Raw genomic sequence first — 18,965 nt, forward strand, 5'->3', positions numbered from 1 at the left:
CTAATGATCAAAAGAACATGTTGCCGGTAGTTGGAAGCAATTTCATATCTTAAGCGCCGTGAAAAAGTAAGCGAAAGTGAAAAGTTAATTTTGGCGATATTCATTAAGCGTTTGAGGATTCTCGTGTGTGTCACTGTGTGTGCCAACAAAATGATGAGAAGTGGTCTCGCAAAATACAAATTATGATCAAAAGTGCATTAAATGTGATCTTTTTGGCCAATAAGTGGCATACATTTGAGTGCTTACTCGAAGCGGTGCTGTTGCTGGTAAGTTTATAGCCCAAATAGTATTTTTGGAGCTTTAATCGAGCATCAAACTCTCCATATGACGAAGATAGGTGTTTGATTGGAAAGGGTAGATTTCCCCTACGCAGACTTGATAAAAAGTCGGGAAAATTTATTAGTTGAACTGCACAATATTGAGATTCTGAAAAAAACGCATTTTTTTTTTTTTAAAGATAGAGAAATTATGTAAAAAATTTACAATTATTAAAAAATGATAAATCGATTCAAACTAAGTAAGTGAAAAACATTTCATCATTGATTTCATTAAAACAAAATCTCGCGTTCTTATTTCAATCCAACTTTTCTGGATGAGAAACCCGTAGCAGAGAGGTGAAAATAAAAAAAATACTGTGGCAATATAATTTGCGAAATTCCGATTATTTTTCCTGTGTGCGAAAAAAGATTTGAGCAATTTAAACATAAACTTTTGGAACTGTTGGTAAAAAAGGGGAAAGGTTTGAAGGTCACCAAAATGTGATTTTCTTGGTGAATTTAAAAAATGATAATTAATTGTTTCTTACAATGATTTTTGAATACTCTTTTAATTATGTTTCTTTTTTTTTGTTTTTGGGTTGGATTCTTTAAAAGACTGAACTTTTGTATTTTATTAACTTTTTTCTAAAACAAAACAAAGTTTGTTTCTCAATTAGAAGATTCATCAAAAATCAGGACGCAAATTAATATTTAAAAAATGGTTCCGAAAACATGTACAATTCTTTGTTAACTAGCAATTTAAAGAACATTTTATAAGCAATTTTTAAAACTTTGATTTTTATCAATTTCTTATGAATCAGTCAAGTGTTCAATATTTTGAGCTTTTAGTAAAATTTAAATTTTAGTATCACAGGTCGGAAAAAACGCCAACATCCAGGAAAAAAATAATTCATAAATTCTTAGATTTATTGATTTTTTGGCAGTAACTGTAATCATGCCTTAAACACTTTGTGATACGTTTGCTAATTTGTCTTTGAAACGGAAGCCTATTTTTAAAATTTTTAATTCCCATTTTTTTTTCGTTTTATTTCAATAGATGGTTTGCACGAAACCATGTTGCGGTAATTTTTGGGCCCTTTTTTCCACTGTGCTATCATAATGGCTGCTTGAACTTCAAAATTGTTTTTTTTTTTGTTTTCTATTTGTTTTATCAAATACAGTAGGTAGTTGTTCGGTAACTGGGCTGCTTTTTAACTGGGCGCTCGAAAACAAAGCAGACAAACGTCAAAAAACCAAAACAAACCCAAATAACCGAGGGGTTAATGGATGCAAACAGTAAATTTATTAATTCAATAAATAAAAAACTTTTTTCAATCTTTTATTCAATTTCAAGTCACGATTCAAGAAATATAAAATGTAAGCATTGTAAATAAATTTGAGTAACTTTTATTTTGATATTTCATCAGGAAAATATTATGCATCGGTGGTCCCCTCGTTATTTTCCGTTCAGCCCAGTTGGCCGAGCTTCCGTGGCCGTGAGGTTACGGGTTTCGCCTTGTAAGCGGAAGGTGATGGGTTCGATTCCTGTCTGGCTCGGCAAAGTCAGATCCCTTAAAAGTGTAAATATGCTCACTGGGAATACTGACCGCTAGGGGATGGGTTTCGACTAGCGGCGTGCTGGGTTTCCAATCCAGAGGTCGTGAGTTCGATTCTCGTACCGGGATGATGAAGTTTAAAAAACAAATCGATGACTGGGCTACGTTTTCAGCCCAGTTACCGAACAAGTACTGTATATCCAAATTAATCAGTTTTGCGCAAATATATCTGTAAAAGTTGTTTTCAAATAAATTAAACATTAAATTCAATTAAAGATAGGAAATCATGAAAAATATCCAAGCAAAACAATCTAAATTATGCGAAAAAAAAACATTTGACCTCATTTTTTTATGCAATAATAAATTTGTAATCGAAAAGTACTGACTATTTATCTATGAAATGCATCATCAACAATTAGTTGTTTTTAAATTTTTCAATTTTAAGCCAAATTTATGCATAATATATCAATATTTTTGATTTATTATAAAAAGTCCATCTTTTTTCATTTAAAAAAAATATATGTTTCAAATATCTGAGAAAATTTGCTATGATTTTCGTTTTTGGACTTTCATAATCGGACGATTTGATGGCAAAGAATAAAAAACTATAGAAATGAGTTTAGAACTAGCCTTATTTTTCAAATGATGAACAATCGGAAACTATTCGTTCGATTTCATTTTTCGATTATTCCCAATTTTTTTTATTTTGAATCTATACTATTATTTGGAAAAAGGCTAAAAAACCATATTTAGGAACAATTTAAACATTAGGCTAGATTTCAAAATTTTAAAATATTTTTGCAAGAAGATTTTAAACATTTCTCGTTTTTAAACCATAAAAATCTGATGAATGGTTGTCGAACTATCGTTTGAGTCCAAAAACGAAAATTATTAAAAAATTTCTCAGATATTCAATACCATTGACAAAAAATCAAATATATTCTATTTTTTTTTACTATAAATTTGACCTAAAATCGACACAGCATGAAAATTATGCATTTCTCATTTCAATTGCCAATTAGATTTAATATTCAAACATTATTGAAATCTGTTAAAAAAAATGGGTAAAAGCAACGAAAATTTAGAGGCATTTCACATAAAATTATCGCTTTTCTACACTTGTTTAAAGATTTGCTGCAAAATATGTTAACCAAGCTATGGTTTAACATATAAAAATAACTAAGTTTTCATCAGTATTTTTTTAATGTTAACAAACAATTTTTTTTTTTAAACGGTTGATAACATATTGTTTAAATCAAATTTTTCTATATTATTTGAGAGAACAATCAAAGAACAATCACACCCATTTTGTATATTTTTCCGAAGCAGGCCTGCAACGTCTAATCAATAAATCCGCCAGCTTCGGCAGCATTCTTAAAGAAATTTAGCTCCCATCGCTCGAACCAGCTAGAACGCAACTTTTCCAGGAAGGATTAAAAGCTCCATCGCGCCCCGCCTCGCTCCAACAACCACCAGAAACGTGCGATATCCCAAAATCCGATAAGGCCCGTCTCTTTGGTCTCACATTTCCAGGAATAACTTTCCCCAGCGAAATTTGATGAATATATTGAGTCGAGACACGGTGTCGAAGCACGGGAAAGGATTTACAATCAAAGCTTTAAAGGAAAAGACTTGCGAGCAAAAAGCAGGGACAAGATTTGTAACAGATAAAAACTAAGATTTCAGAAGAAACAACAACAGTTCAAAACCAGTTTGAGCACAAATGAAAAACAAACTAACTGAATTGCAAGCACCCTCAACCCAAAACAAAAATCGAAAAAATATCTAATGTTGAATGTTTAAGAAAGAAAACAGGAGTAAAATCAAGTAAAATAACTAACTTATAAATGTGTACGTTAACCGTGTTATAACCAAATCAACCCAACAAGCAAATAAGAATCCTTGAAATCAAACTTATCACACAGACTCAAATCGCCACCATATTTTTGATATCAGTGTTTGTAGTGCAGGAGTTTCCCAACTCCGTTTAGCAAAAATCTCCCTCACACACACAGTCCGCTCAACAAAACTGGCCTTTTCTGTGCAGATCTTTCCCAAAAACAATCCTCGAGAAGGGCAAAAAAAGAAGCCTAAAAACTGCAAATCTCCCCCGAAAATAAGAAAATAAACCAAAAAAGTATAACCAAAGATGCTAGTCATTGTTGTAAAATTTAATGTGAACAAACACAGAAGAAAAATAAATATAAATTAAATCAAGTGTTATTATCTCTGTCGGACGAGCGCGCCTGCGGCAGAGTAAATTGCTACAAAGTGTATTGACAACAGAAATATATGCGTAACTATTAAGCCTAAGCAAATGTGTGTTACTGATTTTCACGTTCGCCGGAAAGGGAAATCTTAAAAGATGTGTAAGACAGAAAGGAAACGATTTCTGAAGCAGATTGAATAAAACAAATGCGCATGTAACAAAAATATGAGTGTTTCTTTTTTTTATTAAATCTTTTGTTTGCTTTTATTTACATAAAAAATAAATTTATTCGTCTTTGTTCTGTTGATCCAGCGAAAAAAGTGTTTGCTTTTCTATACAAAAATAAACATTCCTCCTAGAAAAAAGTGCTTTCAGAAGCTGCATTGTCACGGTTGTTTTTTTTGTTTTCATCTTCTAACTAATTTCCCCTTATCGTGCACTAGCGATAAAGAGTGAAGACTGGGCGCTAGATTCGTTCTAGTTTGTTCTACCTGGCTAGTGAATAAAGAATAATCATAAAACAATGTCCTACATAGAGTTAAAATTTTAAGTACACTAACTGTATTCAATTGAGCCTACACCAATTTGTCTAATACTATCAAGTAGAAGAAGGTTTTCACTAGAAATTTAGTCCTAAAAGTTTAAACGAACATTGTCTTTAAATAAATACAGCGACGAGTGTAACAGAACAGGGTGACGACACACTTATCATCATCTTTGAAACCCTCTGATTTGCATTCTGAAAGCTGCCCTAAATCGCTCGTTCACACAAACATACAAACATTCAAACGCCACCCCGTTGAAGAAAAAAAAGTTGTCCTAGACCTTCATGCCCGTGTCCAGGTTGAGCGTTTGCTTCATCAGCTCGTACGTGCTGAACGAGACCGCCACCATCGGGATCGCGCGCAGATAGTTGATCGACATGCCCCGGTACAGGCCCTTCCAGACGCCGTTCTCCCGGTAGATGATGGCCAGCGTGCTGAACATGCCCATGCTGCGTGGAAGAGAAGCAAAAAAAAGTTTTTTTTTTATTATATTTCTCAAAACATGTTTAAATAAATCAAAACTTTTTCTTTCAAACCATGCGTTAAATATCACGTCAAATACTAAGAAATTTGCTAAATTTATATTTCAACTGCCGAACAAAATTGATTTGGTTGAAGAAAAGTAATTTTGTCATTTTTCCCATTACTGAAAATATTTGTCAGACGGAAAAAAAAATTTCTCAAATTTTTCTTCATAAAGCCTAGAAACGGCCCAGTGAAAAAGATATAATTTAACTCAAAAATGACCAACTCCTCGTCACAGTGTCCTGATGCAAACAAAAATCGAGCTCGAGCTGTCACTGTCCCTGCGAAATATGTTAGCTGTCATCGATATGTCTTTAAACCCAGCTTAAAGTCACTGACAAAATAAACTTTTGATAGAAAGAGAAAGCAGATCTGATGCCAACAAACCAACTTCTGTGGAGCTTAGAGCTGTGAATATGATGAAATAAATCGTGTTAGATGATTATTTTCAAAAGTTTTTGCGCTTAGGATGTTGCAAATATTTTCCGAAGAATGACCTTCAAAATTGGTTCGAAAAATCATTTCCCTGCACTAAATCGCTAAATTTACCTAAATATCAGGCCATTTTGTTCTACAAAATCTCCAAATCTACACCGACTTGGCAGAAAATTTCGCCAGGGCCTAAACAGAAACCTACTTAGATTGAATACTTAAAGACACCAAAAAAAAAATTATCGGTTTTCATACAAGGCCAAAAATTAAAATCCCATTGAGGATTTGCAGCGCGACTGTGTTTCAAATGTAGGTGACGCCAAAATGAGGATAGGGGAAAGTGGGGCAAGTGTAACAAGCTAAGGAAATGCTCGTTATAACCCATTAAAAAGTTAAAAAATCTGTCGAATTTTATTATAATCATCTTATTCTAGGTCTTGACTAAGACTTTGTTTAAACAAGTTTTTAAAAAATCCTGTTTTTTAATGTGAAAAATTGATTTTAAAATTTTTGATTTGCCGTACGTTCTACTCAACTAGTGGGGCAAGACGAGCAACCCGTTGGGGCAAGAGGAACAATGCATGAAAAATATGGTAATTTGCTAACAATTAAACTGTTATCACTTAGATACATAGGATTAGAATGTATTTGAATGGTTTCTTCCATTTTTAGATTAAATAATAATATTTTACTAAAAATTTTATCGTTTTTACGAAAAAAATACTACTTCGATGATAAATAGTAAATTTTCATAATATCACTATACTTTGTATGTACAATTTTTTAACGATTGTTTATCAGTTTTTAAGTACTTTCATGTATTTATTTCCCAATAAAATATGTTGTTGCAGCAATTCGTAATTTTTCCATACTAAAAATCCACATGGTACACTTGCCCCACCTGAACAAGATTTTTAAAAGCTCTCAACAAAAATAACCAAAAGTTAAATCATACTTTGTAATAGGTGCATGTCATTTGTAGGGACACTACTGATCTAGGAAAAATAGCATTTTGATAAAATGAGCCTTAAAACGAACCCTAAGCCTTATTTTGTACTTTCCAAATATTATAAGAAAACAAAGGTTTCGAAAAAAACTTCATTAAATCTTATGCCCCGTGGCGTTTACGTCATTTTGGCGGTTATGTGGTAGTAGAATCAGCTAATTGCATTGCTAGCAACAATTCCTCATACTGGAAACAATCAAAATTGTACAAATTACGGCCGTAGGAGCGATTGTTCCTCTTGCCCCATATGGTCGTCTTGCCCCACCTTCCCCTATTTGCCAAAAACCGTATTCCTTTCTGCTGGATCAAAGAACAAAACAAAATCGCTTATTTCTCATGATTCCCTGCATCAATCTTAATGAAACTGGTTGCAAAAGATGAGAAAAACTTTTTGCTTTAAAATTATAAACATCAATTTTTGGGCGCGCGAAAATTTGTGAACTTTTTCTTCAAAAAACATGTTTTGGAACACAAAAAAAGAGTTTCCCCGTATATATCAATGAAATAAACAGTTATATAGTTGATAACAGATGTGTTAACGTATATTCAACGATTTTTATTGATTTTTGACAGACTCTGTTGCCAAATAGTCCAAATTACTATCTTTTTCTAAATTTACAGTTTTCTTATAGAAAAATCAAACAAATATTAGACAGTAGTACACCAAATTGTTGGAAATAATTTTTCTCATCCGAATTCGACATTGAGATTTTGCAGCGCGACTGTGTTTCAAATGTAGGTGGCGCCAAAATGAGGTTACTTGCCAAAAATCGTATTCCTTTCTGCTGGATTGAAGAACAAAATCGCTTATTTCTCATGATTCCCTGCATCAATCTTAATGAAACTTGTTGCAAAAGACGAGAAAAAAATTTTGTTTTAAAATAATGTACATCAATTTTTGGGCGCGCAAAAATTTGTTTACTTTTTCTTTAAAAAACATGTTTTGGAACACGAAAAAATGAGTTTCCTTGTATTTATCAATGAAATAGCCAGTTAAATAGTTGATAACAGATGCGTTAACGTATATTCAATAATTTTTATTGATATTTGACAGACTTTCTTGCCAAATAGTCGAAATTACTATCTTTTTCTAAATATACAGTTTTCTCATAGAAAAATTAAACAAATATTGGAAAGTTGTACACCAAAATGTTGGAAATAATTTTTCTCATCTGAATACGGCATAAGTTTTATAAAAAATGTTGATTTTGAAGGTGAAAACACATTTTTTTAAAAAATCATAGGTTTACGCTATTTGTTAATAGGTAGCGACATGTGTCTTTTAGCTTTGCTGCAAATTCTCTATAAGTTTTATAAAAATGTTGATTATGAAGGAAAAAACACATTTTTTAAAAAAAAATCCTTTTTTACGCTATTTGTTCATAGGTGGCGACTTGTGTCTTTTAGCTTTGCTGCAAAACCTCTATAAAAGATTTGCAGCAAAGCTAAAAGACACAAGTCGCCACCTATGAACAAATAGCGTAAACCTATGATTTTTTGAAAAAATGTGTTTTTTCCTTCCTAATCAACATTTTTATAAAACTTATGCCGGATTCGGATGAGAAAAAATATTTCCAACAATTTGGTGTACAACTTTCCAATATTTGTTTGAGTTTTCTTTGAGAAAACTGTAAATTTATAAAAGATAGTAATTTGGACTATTTGGCCACAGAGTCTGTCAAAAATCAATAAAAATTGTTGAATATACGTTAACACATCTGTTATCAACTATATAAATGTTTATTTCATTGATATATACGGGGAAACTCATTTTTTCGTGTTCCAAAACATGTTTTTTTGAAGAAAAAGTTCACAAATTTTTGCGCGCCCAAAAATTGATGTTCATTATTTTAAAGCAAAAAATTTTTGAATTAAGGTTTTGCAGCGCGACTGTGTTTCAAATGTAGGTGACGCCAAAATGAGGTTACTTGCAAAAATCGTATTCCTTTCTGCTGGATCAAAGAACAAAACAAAATCGCTTATTTCTCATGATTCCCTACATCAATCTTAATGGAACTTGTTGCAAAAGACGAGACAAAATTTTTGCTTCAAAATAATGTACATCAATTTTTGGGCGCGCAAAAAATTGTTTACTTCTTCTTTTAAAAAAACATGTTTTGAAACACGAAAAAATGAGTTTCCTTGCATATATCAATGAAATAACAGATGTGTTAACGTATATTCAATAATTTTTATTGATTTTTGACAGACTTTCGTACCAATTTGTCCAAATTACTATCTTTTTCTAAATTTACAGTTTTCTTATAGAAAAATCAAGCAAATATCGGAAAGTTCTACATCAAATTGTTGGAAATAATTTTTTTCATCCGAATCCGGCATAAGTTTTATAAAAATGTTGATTATGAAGGAAAAAACAAGTTTTTTTTTAAATCATAGGTTTACGCTATTTGTTCATAGATGGCGACAGGTGTCTTTTAGCTTTGCTGCAAATCCTCTATATGCTGAATGGTTTCCATGCATGGAATTTGCTAAAATTTCGGCAATCGATCTATATTTGAGCAAATCCAGCTTAAATCAATTTTTCGAACAAACTTGTAGGAAATTGGACAGGCTTACTGAAAAATACACTGAAATAAAAATACACGCCACTTCCATGAGATTTTTTTTATGTTTATGTTTAAACTTATAGTTTAAGGTGATGTCACGATTTTTTTCCTTCAAAATTTTAGAGGAAATAGCATAAGATGTTACAAAGAGACTAACGAAAAATGTAGGATGGTATGTCTCTCCTAAAAAAATACAAAAATCATTTACTGATTTTTTTTAAGTGTCTAAACGTTTTGCAAAAAGTCTCTATATTGACCATCGTCCTATGTCCAATCCTTAAAAGATACAGCAGGAAAAAATATGTTTTTTGGCAATTTTTATAAGACAGACTTGATTTTTCAGTCCAGTAAATATTTTTACCAAAAAGCTCGTCCGTTTTCCCATAAGTTTTCATTGCTTTGACTATGTGACATAAGTCCATGACGAAGAAATGTATTTTAAATTAACCGCATTTAAACAACAAAGTCTGAATTTTGATGAAAATTGCTTTTTTTATTTAAAAATAAACATATGCATTAATTTAGGTATTTTTTTGGGACGCACTAAGGGAGAGGGCCTGAAATTTAAAAAAAAATGAAACCAAAATGTTTTGTCAAAACATATTTTTTCGTTTAAACATGTTTTTGTTAAAATGATGATTTCAAGGCAGGGGCCATCCATGAACCACGTGGACAATTTTTTGTAAATTGAAAATCATCTCCCTCCCCTATTATGGACAATCTCTCATAAAAAAAACAAGAGAATCAACTTTCAACAATCTGAGTTGAAATATCTAAGATGATTAGCGAGAATAAGTTTCATAAAAAACGAGAACACTAAAATTTAAAAACACAGCAAAAATCATCCATTTTAAAAGTATATCTCAACACGCTTCACCCTCCTTGCGTTCATCAAAATAGCCTTCATTTCTCAAAATCTGATAGCAAATAAATGTATTCAACTTATACCGTGTTGGAATGCAGGCAACATTGAAGCAATAAATTATTTATTTATTTATTTTACGATGAACCAACTCAACTTCGCCGCCCCGATTGATCGATGATCGACGACGGCTCATGTTTCAAAAACAAATTAACACCCAGTTACTCACAGTGTCATTCGAAGCGCCACCCGCCATACCTATCCTATCGTCGTTGAAGGTACTTATTCACTATCCATTTCAACCACACAAGCAAAAACTTTTACTTTCTGTTTGTGTCGCCATATCAAACTATACACGCGTCCCATACGCGCTCTTCAATTTCACAAACTATATAGTGTAGAATGTTTTATTATTTTATAAATATTTTTTCTTGTTTAGTTGAGTTTATAAATTTTAGCTCAGCTTAGAGCTCAACAACTTGGTATTGTTCTTAGTTTGCCAAAAGTCAGCATAAAATTTGGTTGGCTTTTTTTGTTAACTTTATTAAATTTATAAAACTGAGTAACTTTAAAATTTGGACCGTAAAAAGTTAAATAATATGTTTATCAACTGGATTTTGCAACACTTGTCCGGAGCATTGTCGATGAGACACGCGTTCCACACGGGTGTGTCATAGTATCAGATGATAGCTTATGGGACACGGTCAGCGATACGTTGACACGGTCGCGGACACCCATCATCATGACCGTGAGCAGATTGGCCAAATAATGCGGCGAGCAATCGGGGTAAAACGATGACGATGAGTTCAAATTCACGAGTGCAGTTCGGACTTTCCCCCGGAATCACGCCCACCGATGACCCTCGTGAGGGGGAGATTATCTGTCATGAGCTCTTAATCCCGACTCCGGACAAGTTGGCACATTCCAACCGGGCCACCGCAACCCTCCGCAATGTGGTGATGTGATGTGAAAATTTAATGAACACATCGTGCCGATACCAACCAAGGGGACGTTTTGGCAAGTGTTCCCTAAAATAGAAATATGAACTACACTATAAAGTTGGTTGGATGTATGCACCGCAGCGTGACAGCGGGCGATAATGACCAACTCTTAACTGGTGATTTTGGCACAGCAGTACAGCTCAGCTTTTTCGGGATTAGGCAGTAATGTTGGCGAAGCAGCTTATCAACTTTGGGTGAGATGGATGCACCACAACTCTAGTACTGTTGGTGTCCGCGTGGGACAAATCGCTGCTATGATGGGGAACTTTTATGCAAATTAGGCTCAGAGCAGTGTGGTGGAAAACCACACGAGACAAGCTGACGCCGGTTTTGATGAAGTAAAATGAAGTTACTTGCAACTCTGAGTCCTTTTATTTTCATATGATCAAATAATCATGATTATTGGATAAATAGGGTTAGTTATAAATTTCTGTAACATATTTAAAATTACCATCTAAGCATTGTTCAAACTTTTGAGACAGATTTCATACCAAAGATTCTAAACAAAGGTACAAAACTGAAAAAGGGTCAACATTTAGGTCAAATAATAATGCAGTCCATACTCGATTATCCAAAAGACCGATTATCCTTGTTGGTGAAGCTTTAAAAAAAATATGTATCAATTTGTTGCAACTCAAAATTTAACAATTGTACCTCTGAGTTGTTCTTTGCGAATTTGAAAATCGATTTTTCATTGTAATTTATGATTTGGTTGAAACTTTGTCCATGCATTCCTTATGCAAAAAAATCCTAAAATCGTCAACAAGCGTTCATGAAATTGGGAACCACGAACAAAGTGTTTTTCAAAAACGCACCATGGAATTTGAACCCTTTTTTGTGGTTACCGTTTTCATGAACAACTTTCACCATTTTCGGATCTAGATTGTTAATCGATAAAATTATCGTCGATAATATTATCGTCTAACGATATCGATAACGGTTATTGACATCGTCGGAACGATAACGATAATCTATGGTTATCGTTATTTCGATAATTATATCGGCGAAAATCTACTTAATTCAACAAAATCTTGTTAAATTTTCATTACTTTTTTTTCATTTTTGAAAGTGTAGTAGGGGAAAGTGGGGCAAGTGTAACAAGCTAAGGAAATACTCATTATAACCTATTAAAAACGTTAAAAAATCTGTCGGATTTTTTTAAATCATCTTATTCCAGGTCTTGACTTAGACTTTTATAGAACAAGTTTTTAAAAAATCCTGTTTTTTTAATGAAAAAAAATTATTTTAAAATTTTTGATTTTCCGTACGTTCTACTCAACTAGTAGGGCAAGACGAACAACCCGTTGGTGCAAGAGGAACAATGCATGAAACAACATGTTAATTGCTAACAATTGAACTGTTATCACTTAGATACATCATATTAGAATGTATTTGAAACGTTTCATTAATTTTTAGATAAAAAATAATATTTTACCAAAAAATTGATCGTTTTTACGGAAAAAAAGTTTACTTAGATAATGAGTAGTAAACTTTCATGATATCACTATATTTTGTATGGACATTTTTTTAACAATTGTTTATCATTTTTTAAGTTCTTTTTAGAGCGTCCAATTTCCCGTCCCGGGAAAAAAAATCCCGGGAATTCCCGGGATTTCCCGGAAAAAAATATTTCCCGTTTCCCGGGAAATTTGTAAATTTCCCGGGAATTCCCGAAATACAAATGGAAGTATACATTTTCCTACCTTTTTGGCACCAATAACTATGTCTGTTAATTTCATGCCAAGTTTTAATTCAGATAATATTTATTCCTAATGCATTCACAACTAGGAATATTGTTTGGTTATATGTTGGGCAACACAAATTACGCTATTATGGCATGAATATTGCCTATTTTTTCGACAATTTATTTTAACGACTTTTTTGTTATATCATTTGAAAATATCATTTTTGTTTACCTTGACCAAATTGGATGAAAATTTAATTGATAGTTTAAAATTTTCAAAAAGGTTTGTTCAAGAAGAATTTGTTTAAAAGTATTCAAGATATAATCGGTAAATTTAAAATATGAAAAAAATATCGTTTAATTTCAACCACTTTTACACTATGAAAATTATTTTAATCTAATTAATTTATTAGGACATTTAACCATATAACTAAAATCGTTCCATAAATGGAACCATGAAAAATCTTATGAAGTTTACCCAAAGAATCCAACCATTATTTCAAAAACTCGCTTCAATTTTTGTAAAACTGTGAGTTTGGTATCAAGAAACAGTGATAATCTATTTGTTCACAAGTTGAAAATACTTGTTCTGAAATAAGTAATTTGCCATAAGAAACATTATTTCTACATGATATTTTTTTTTGTTTCAACGTTATGGTCACTGAGACAAATTTAAAAGCAATTTTATTTTTGTGGGGCATAAATTTTCACTGTAAAAACACTTTGATTAAAAAAATACTTTTTAACAAAAAAATAATAATAACATTTTGTTGATTTGGTACGATTTGAAAGACAGCATAAAAAATAAAAAAAACTTCTACTATCTTCTCATAGCTTCATGATTTTTTACAAGCATTCAAGCCATTCATTGATCCTCACACTGATTTTGGATATTAATGATGCCGTTCTATACAATTCTGTTGCAAAATATTAACCAGAAACAGGATCAGAATAATTTTCGTCATATTTCAAATTTCCCGGGAATTCCCGGGATTTCCCGGGAAATTTGTTGAAAATTTCCCGTTTCCCGGGAATTTTGTAACCCCGGGAAATTGGACGCTCTAGTTCTTTTATGTATTTATTTCACAATAAAATATGTTGTTGCAGCAATTCGTATTTTTTTCCAAACTAAAAATCCATATGGTGCACTTGCCCCACCTGAACATGATTTTTTAAAAGCTCTCAACAAAAATAACCGGGAAAAGTTAAATCATACTACATAATAGGTGCAAATCATTAGTAGGGACACTGTTGATCTAGGAAAAATAGCATTTTGATAAAATGAGCCTTAAAACGAACCCTAAGCCTTATTTTTTACATTCCAAATATTATAAGAAAACAAAGGTTTTGAAAAAAAAAACTTTATTGGTAGTAGAATCAGCTAATTGCACTGCTAGCAACAACTCCTCATACTGGAAATAATCAAAACTGTAAAAATTACGATTGTACGAGCGATTGTTCCTCTTGCCCCATATGGTCGTCTTGCACCACCTTCCCCTAAGTTTCAAAGTATAAATACTCTTAATTGTTCACAAAATACCGTTAAATTCTGAAAGTACTAAAATTTTCATAGTTTGCAATATGGGTATCAAATGAATAAAATGTTGTATGCCATTTCAATTCATTTGAGTTTTTTTTAAATATAAAATTTTTCACAAAATACCGTATTTTTTCGAAAATACTCAAAATTTCAAAATTTGCAATATGGGTATGAAACAAAACAAAATTTGGTATGCTTTTTAACTACGTAAGAGTTTTTTTTTCGAAAAAACTAAAAAAATCGCAAAACATCGTAATTTTCGAAAATGCTTAAATTTTCAAAATTTGCAATATGGGTATCAAATGAAGCAAAATTTTGTATGCTTTTTCACTATGTTAGAGTTTTTTTGAAAACGCTAAAAAAAATCACAAAATACCGTATTTTTTCGAAAAAAAAATCAAATTTTCAAATATGCAATATGGGTATCAATCGAAGTGAAATTTTGCATGCTTCAACATTAGAGGTGGGCAAAAAAAGAGCGAGCCGCTCAAAGAGCCGGTTCACTGAAAAGAGAGAACGAACCGTGGCTCACAAAAAAAGAACCGCGGTTCTTTTTTAATCTCCGGTCTTTTTAAAGAACCGTTTCATTTAGTATTAAATTTGTTTTTAGAATTGGAAATGCAATTTCAAAAATGTCAATGCATATAAAAATTAATTCCAAAAGTAAATGATTTGTTAAAATCATACCAAAAATGTACTGGATACTGAATACTGAATATTTTATCAATTCAATCAGAATGAAGAAAAAGTTCACAGAATATTTTCTCCAAATAAAATATAAGCATTATTTCATTTCATGTTGAAATTGATACAGTTTTAAAATTACGAGCAATTTTTCCGGCATCTTAGATTGAAGTTTGGATGCCATTCTATTACTCGAATGTTTAGGTTCGAGTAGAAATCTTGGCATGAAGACCACCAAGGTTTTCAAGGGCATCTTCTCGTTTTCAGTTAAATTTTTTTATCAAATAATTTATAAAAGTTCAATGTGAAATAACTTATAAAATCACACGATTCTTTAAAAAAACCTTTTCATCCAAATTTTGAAAAAGAACGAAAGAGCCGTTCAAAAGAGCGGCTCTTTTAAATGAGCGAACGAAAATGAGCGGCTCCTAAAAAAGAGCGATTTTGCCCACCTCTATTCAACATACATATAAATTTTGTATGTTTCATGTAAAGTTTGATACCCATACTGACTTGTGTGCGTGCGGTGAAAAATCAGACAAACGATTCAAAAAAGGCTAAAAGCGTAATTTTGTGAAAATATTATTGAATGGATTCCGCGTTTTCGAACGGGTTGCAGCTTTGGGACATCAAGCAAATTGTTCTTTGTTTTATTCTTCCCTCGCGTGTGTGAGTGTTTGTTGTCTTCTGGTGGGTTTGACAGTCGGTTCCGCGTTTTCGAATGGGTGGTAGCTCTTGGACTTCATGGGATTGTACGTCATTTTTCCTTCCCCGTGTGTTTGAGAGTTTGTTGTATTTTTTTGTGAAAATGTCAAACGGTTCTTGCCCTCGAACTGGTTGCACGTCCGTAAAATCAAGTGGAGTTCGTCGGGTTTTTCTATCGAATGATGTTAATGAGCCTCGAATTGACATGCGGAATTTTCGGTGCTGGTAATGACGGGGAATAACGTTGAAGTTGACCAGCAGTGACACCAGGAAAGAGATCATTAGCACCCGAACTGATTCCGATTGATGTTTTGCGAAAATTTGGTGAGATCAAACCATTATATATCATTACAACTTTTATATAACAATACTATATACAAACTATATACCGCTACCCTACTATCCAAACCTCCCAATAATTTCCGTTTACTTTTAAAAGTCGCGTGGGTTCCCCGCACTTTTGCCACTAGTAAACAACAACAAAATCCTCCCCAAATCCCCACGGGACTGTATGGGCGTAGCCTTGGAGCACAGTGTGGAAATTTACGTTCATAGATATTTTTGTTTGTACCGGGCAACAACCAAATTGTCTAGGAATATTGGATTGACCACTGTGGCACCCCCTACAGCGTGGTGCAGACCCGTTATGCTATGCTATGCTATGCTATGTAAAGTTTGATACCCATACATATTACAAATTATAAAAATTTCAGTGTTTTCAAAAAAATTGGATATTTTGTAAAAAAATTTAAAAATGAAAACTCATTTGAAATTTTGCAAAGGATATAAAATTTTGCTTCGTTTAATACCCATCCCGAGCAGACAGATATAACTTAGAAATAACATTTTTTGATATTTGAAAATACTTGGCCAATAACATTTTATGTTATTTATAACAAGATTTGTTTTTCGTCGTTATGATTTTTTTGTTATTGAATTGTTATTGTAATAACAGACTAATAACATTTTAAGTTATTCTTCGAACAAATCTTTGTTATTATTTTTTGTTATTTTAACAACTAATCCGATCATCCCAATAACAGTTGTAGGTTTTCTCCATAACAAAAAATGTTATTCCAAAGATGTGTTGGCTTTCAACCAACATCAGACCAATAACAAATTTTGTTATGGTAACATAAACTGTTATTGAACCCTTATGCAAAAATAGATTTTTCAAGAAGATTCCATAACACTTTCTGTTATTTCAACAGTACAGTATTTGTTATTGAAATGGCATGAATTTTGTTATAACCGTCTGCCCGTGTTATAACCGTCTGAATTTTGTTATAACCGTCTGAGTATTTTAAATAAAATGTGAAAATTTTAGTATATTTAAAAAAAACTCTGATGAAGTAAAAAGCATCCAAAATCTCGCCTCGTTTGGTCACCATTTGCTAACTTCGTGTGCGTTCACTGACGGCCGCGTCGGAATGACAATCATAGCAGGCGCTTTGTGTCAGCAGGTTGTGTATGGTCGAAATCAAAACAAAAATGTAAAAATTACTCGTACATGCACGTGTGACAAAACGGCAACGACTTAGATTCCGTTGGGCAAGTTGTCGCACTTGCACTGCATGTCAAGATAGCACCTATTTTCATATGAAGAGTGACAACAATGCACTGAGTTTTTTGCCGGTTTTGTAGAATATATCTGTATTGAAATTTGGGGTTATGTGAAGGTCAAATGGTGAGACATTCAACTCAATTTGGTTAAAAATAAACATTCATGTTTTTTTTAATAATTCATTACCTTCTGATTAAGAAAAAAGCCGTTGTAAAGAGGGACACAAGGGGAAAAGCATGATTTCCCATCGAGCACCTAATGTTGACATAACCCTACTTTGACATCAATTTACAACTTCTAAAAAAAATGTGTTCATCTGAATTCAAATAATGAGTAGCTCAGAAGGAAGTGAGCAAGCAAGTTTCTATCAAATGTTCTGAAAAATAATTTGTTTCAATAATGAGAAACAACAAATTGGATGGGCCAATCCTTCCAAAAAAATTTTTATGTGGTGTAAATTGAAGAGTACATTAATTTCCTGAAATGGTAATTTAAATTTTGATACATTCGCTACATCATTTCCATGAATCACTTCACAGATCATATGCTACAAAAGTAACTCATCAAAATAACGATATGAATTTAATTTAGCTTTGTTACAATTATAACCACAAAAGCCACGACACAATTAATTACCACTACCAAGTATTGTCAATACAGGAAAAAAGGTCAAAAAGCACAAATCAAACATAACCGCCTAATTGAAGCTCTTTCCCCCACCACCAAACCCCAAAACATACACTCACCTCCTAATTAGTGCAATTCGTTTGCCGGTGTTCCATCGGTCGGATTTGATTAGCCCAGGTGGTGGTAATCGTGATTGATTAATGTCATCATCAAGCAGCAGCAGCAGCAGCAAATATCAAGCCATCACCAGTTGTCCAGTTGGAAATTGTTTAATTTTTTGTTGGTTGTGCAGATTTTGATTAGTTCAGGTGCAGGCAGCAGTAATTTACGATATTATTGGGGCGTGAATCAATTAGTTGGGTTACAGTAGGAGGTTGGCATTATTTCACAATTTACACATTTGAATTGTTTCGTTGTTACCATCACCATTTGAGTGCACGACCAGAAGCAGATATTTGAAAAGAGAAAAATAAAATGTGATTTAATATCGTTAGTCAATCAACATAGTTAATCGTGGACGTCGTGACTAAAATTCAACCTCTTCGACCTTGACTCATCTCAACTGTCTCTTACATCACAGCTTTTATAAGGTGGAAAACAGGTTCTTTAGTCACCACGCAACAAAAGCTTCGAAATTCCAACCGAATATTTTTAAGACTCAGCCTCAAAACCGGATTTTCAAGCCCTCCCAAAGCGACTGACAACTTTTTTTTCATGAGAAGAGCTTTTGAACACCTGCCAAATGTCCGGGTTTGCCACCTTCGCGCATCATTTCACTCAATTTATTTTTGAAATTTGAAGTCTCAAGAACTAACTATTTTCGGAAAACTCTCAACGTAGAACTGCAAATCAAACGGAATTTTCCTCCATCAACCAAATCGGCTCCAATTAATTACAAACAGATAACCGTCAAGTTCTGCGAAATCAGGGTAGTGGCGAGCGACCTTGAAGGATTAGTATATATGGAAATTTCTCTACTTCACACGCTGACTAGGAGCACATATGCATAAAAACAACAACAACAACAACAACAACCAGTTGATTAAGTGGAAGCCACTGAAATGCCAACAACCGGAACGCAGCCACACCAGCCTTGGCGTGATTAGGTTTGAAAGATGGCTGGGGAAATGTAGACTGCTTCGTGGTAAGATTTTTGGTAAAGGTAGATCAAGAATTTCAAATCTGGCGGTCGATTTCCTGG

General features: G+C 32.9%; 1 protein-coding gene across 2 annotated transcripts in view; it reads right to left on the minus strand.

Moving 5' to 3' along the window:
• Window positions 1-4,417: 4,417 nt before the first annotated feature.
• The window catches only part of LOC6032289 (graves disease carrier protein homolog), a 33,150-nt gene continuing 18,602 nt past the window's right edge, over window positions 4,418-18,965 (minus strand). The window contains exon 6 of one of the 2 annotated variants that reach the window (XM_038255064.1): window positions 4,418-5,016. In XM_038255064.1, the coding sequence (XP_038110992.1) occupies window positions 4,842-5,016 (175 nt within the window). In that variant the 3' untranslated portion in view covers window positions 4,418-4,841. Of the gene's footprint in view, window positions 5,019-18,965 lie in introns of both variants that reach the window. The other variant, XM_038255065.1, reaches the window with a different exon arrangement.

Source organism: Culex quinquefasciatus, chromosome 2 (assembly GCF_015732765.1).
Source record: "Culex quinquefasciatus strain JHB chromosome 2, VPISU_Cqui_1.0_pri_paternal, whole genome shotgun sequence".
Classification (NCBI taxonomy): Eukaryota; Metazoa; Arthropoda; class Insecta; order Diptera; family Culicidae; genus Culex; species Culex quinquefasciatus.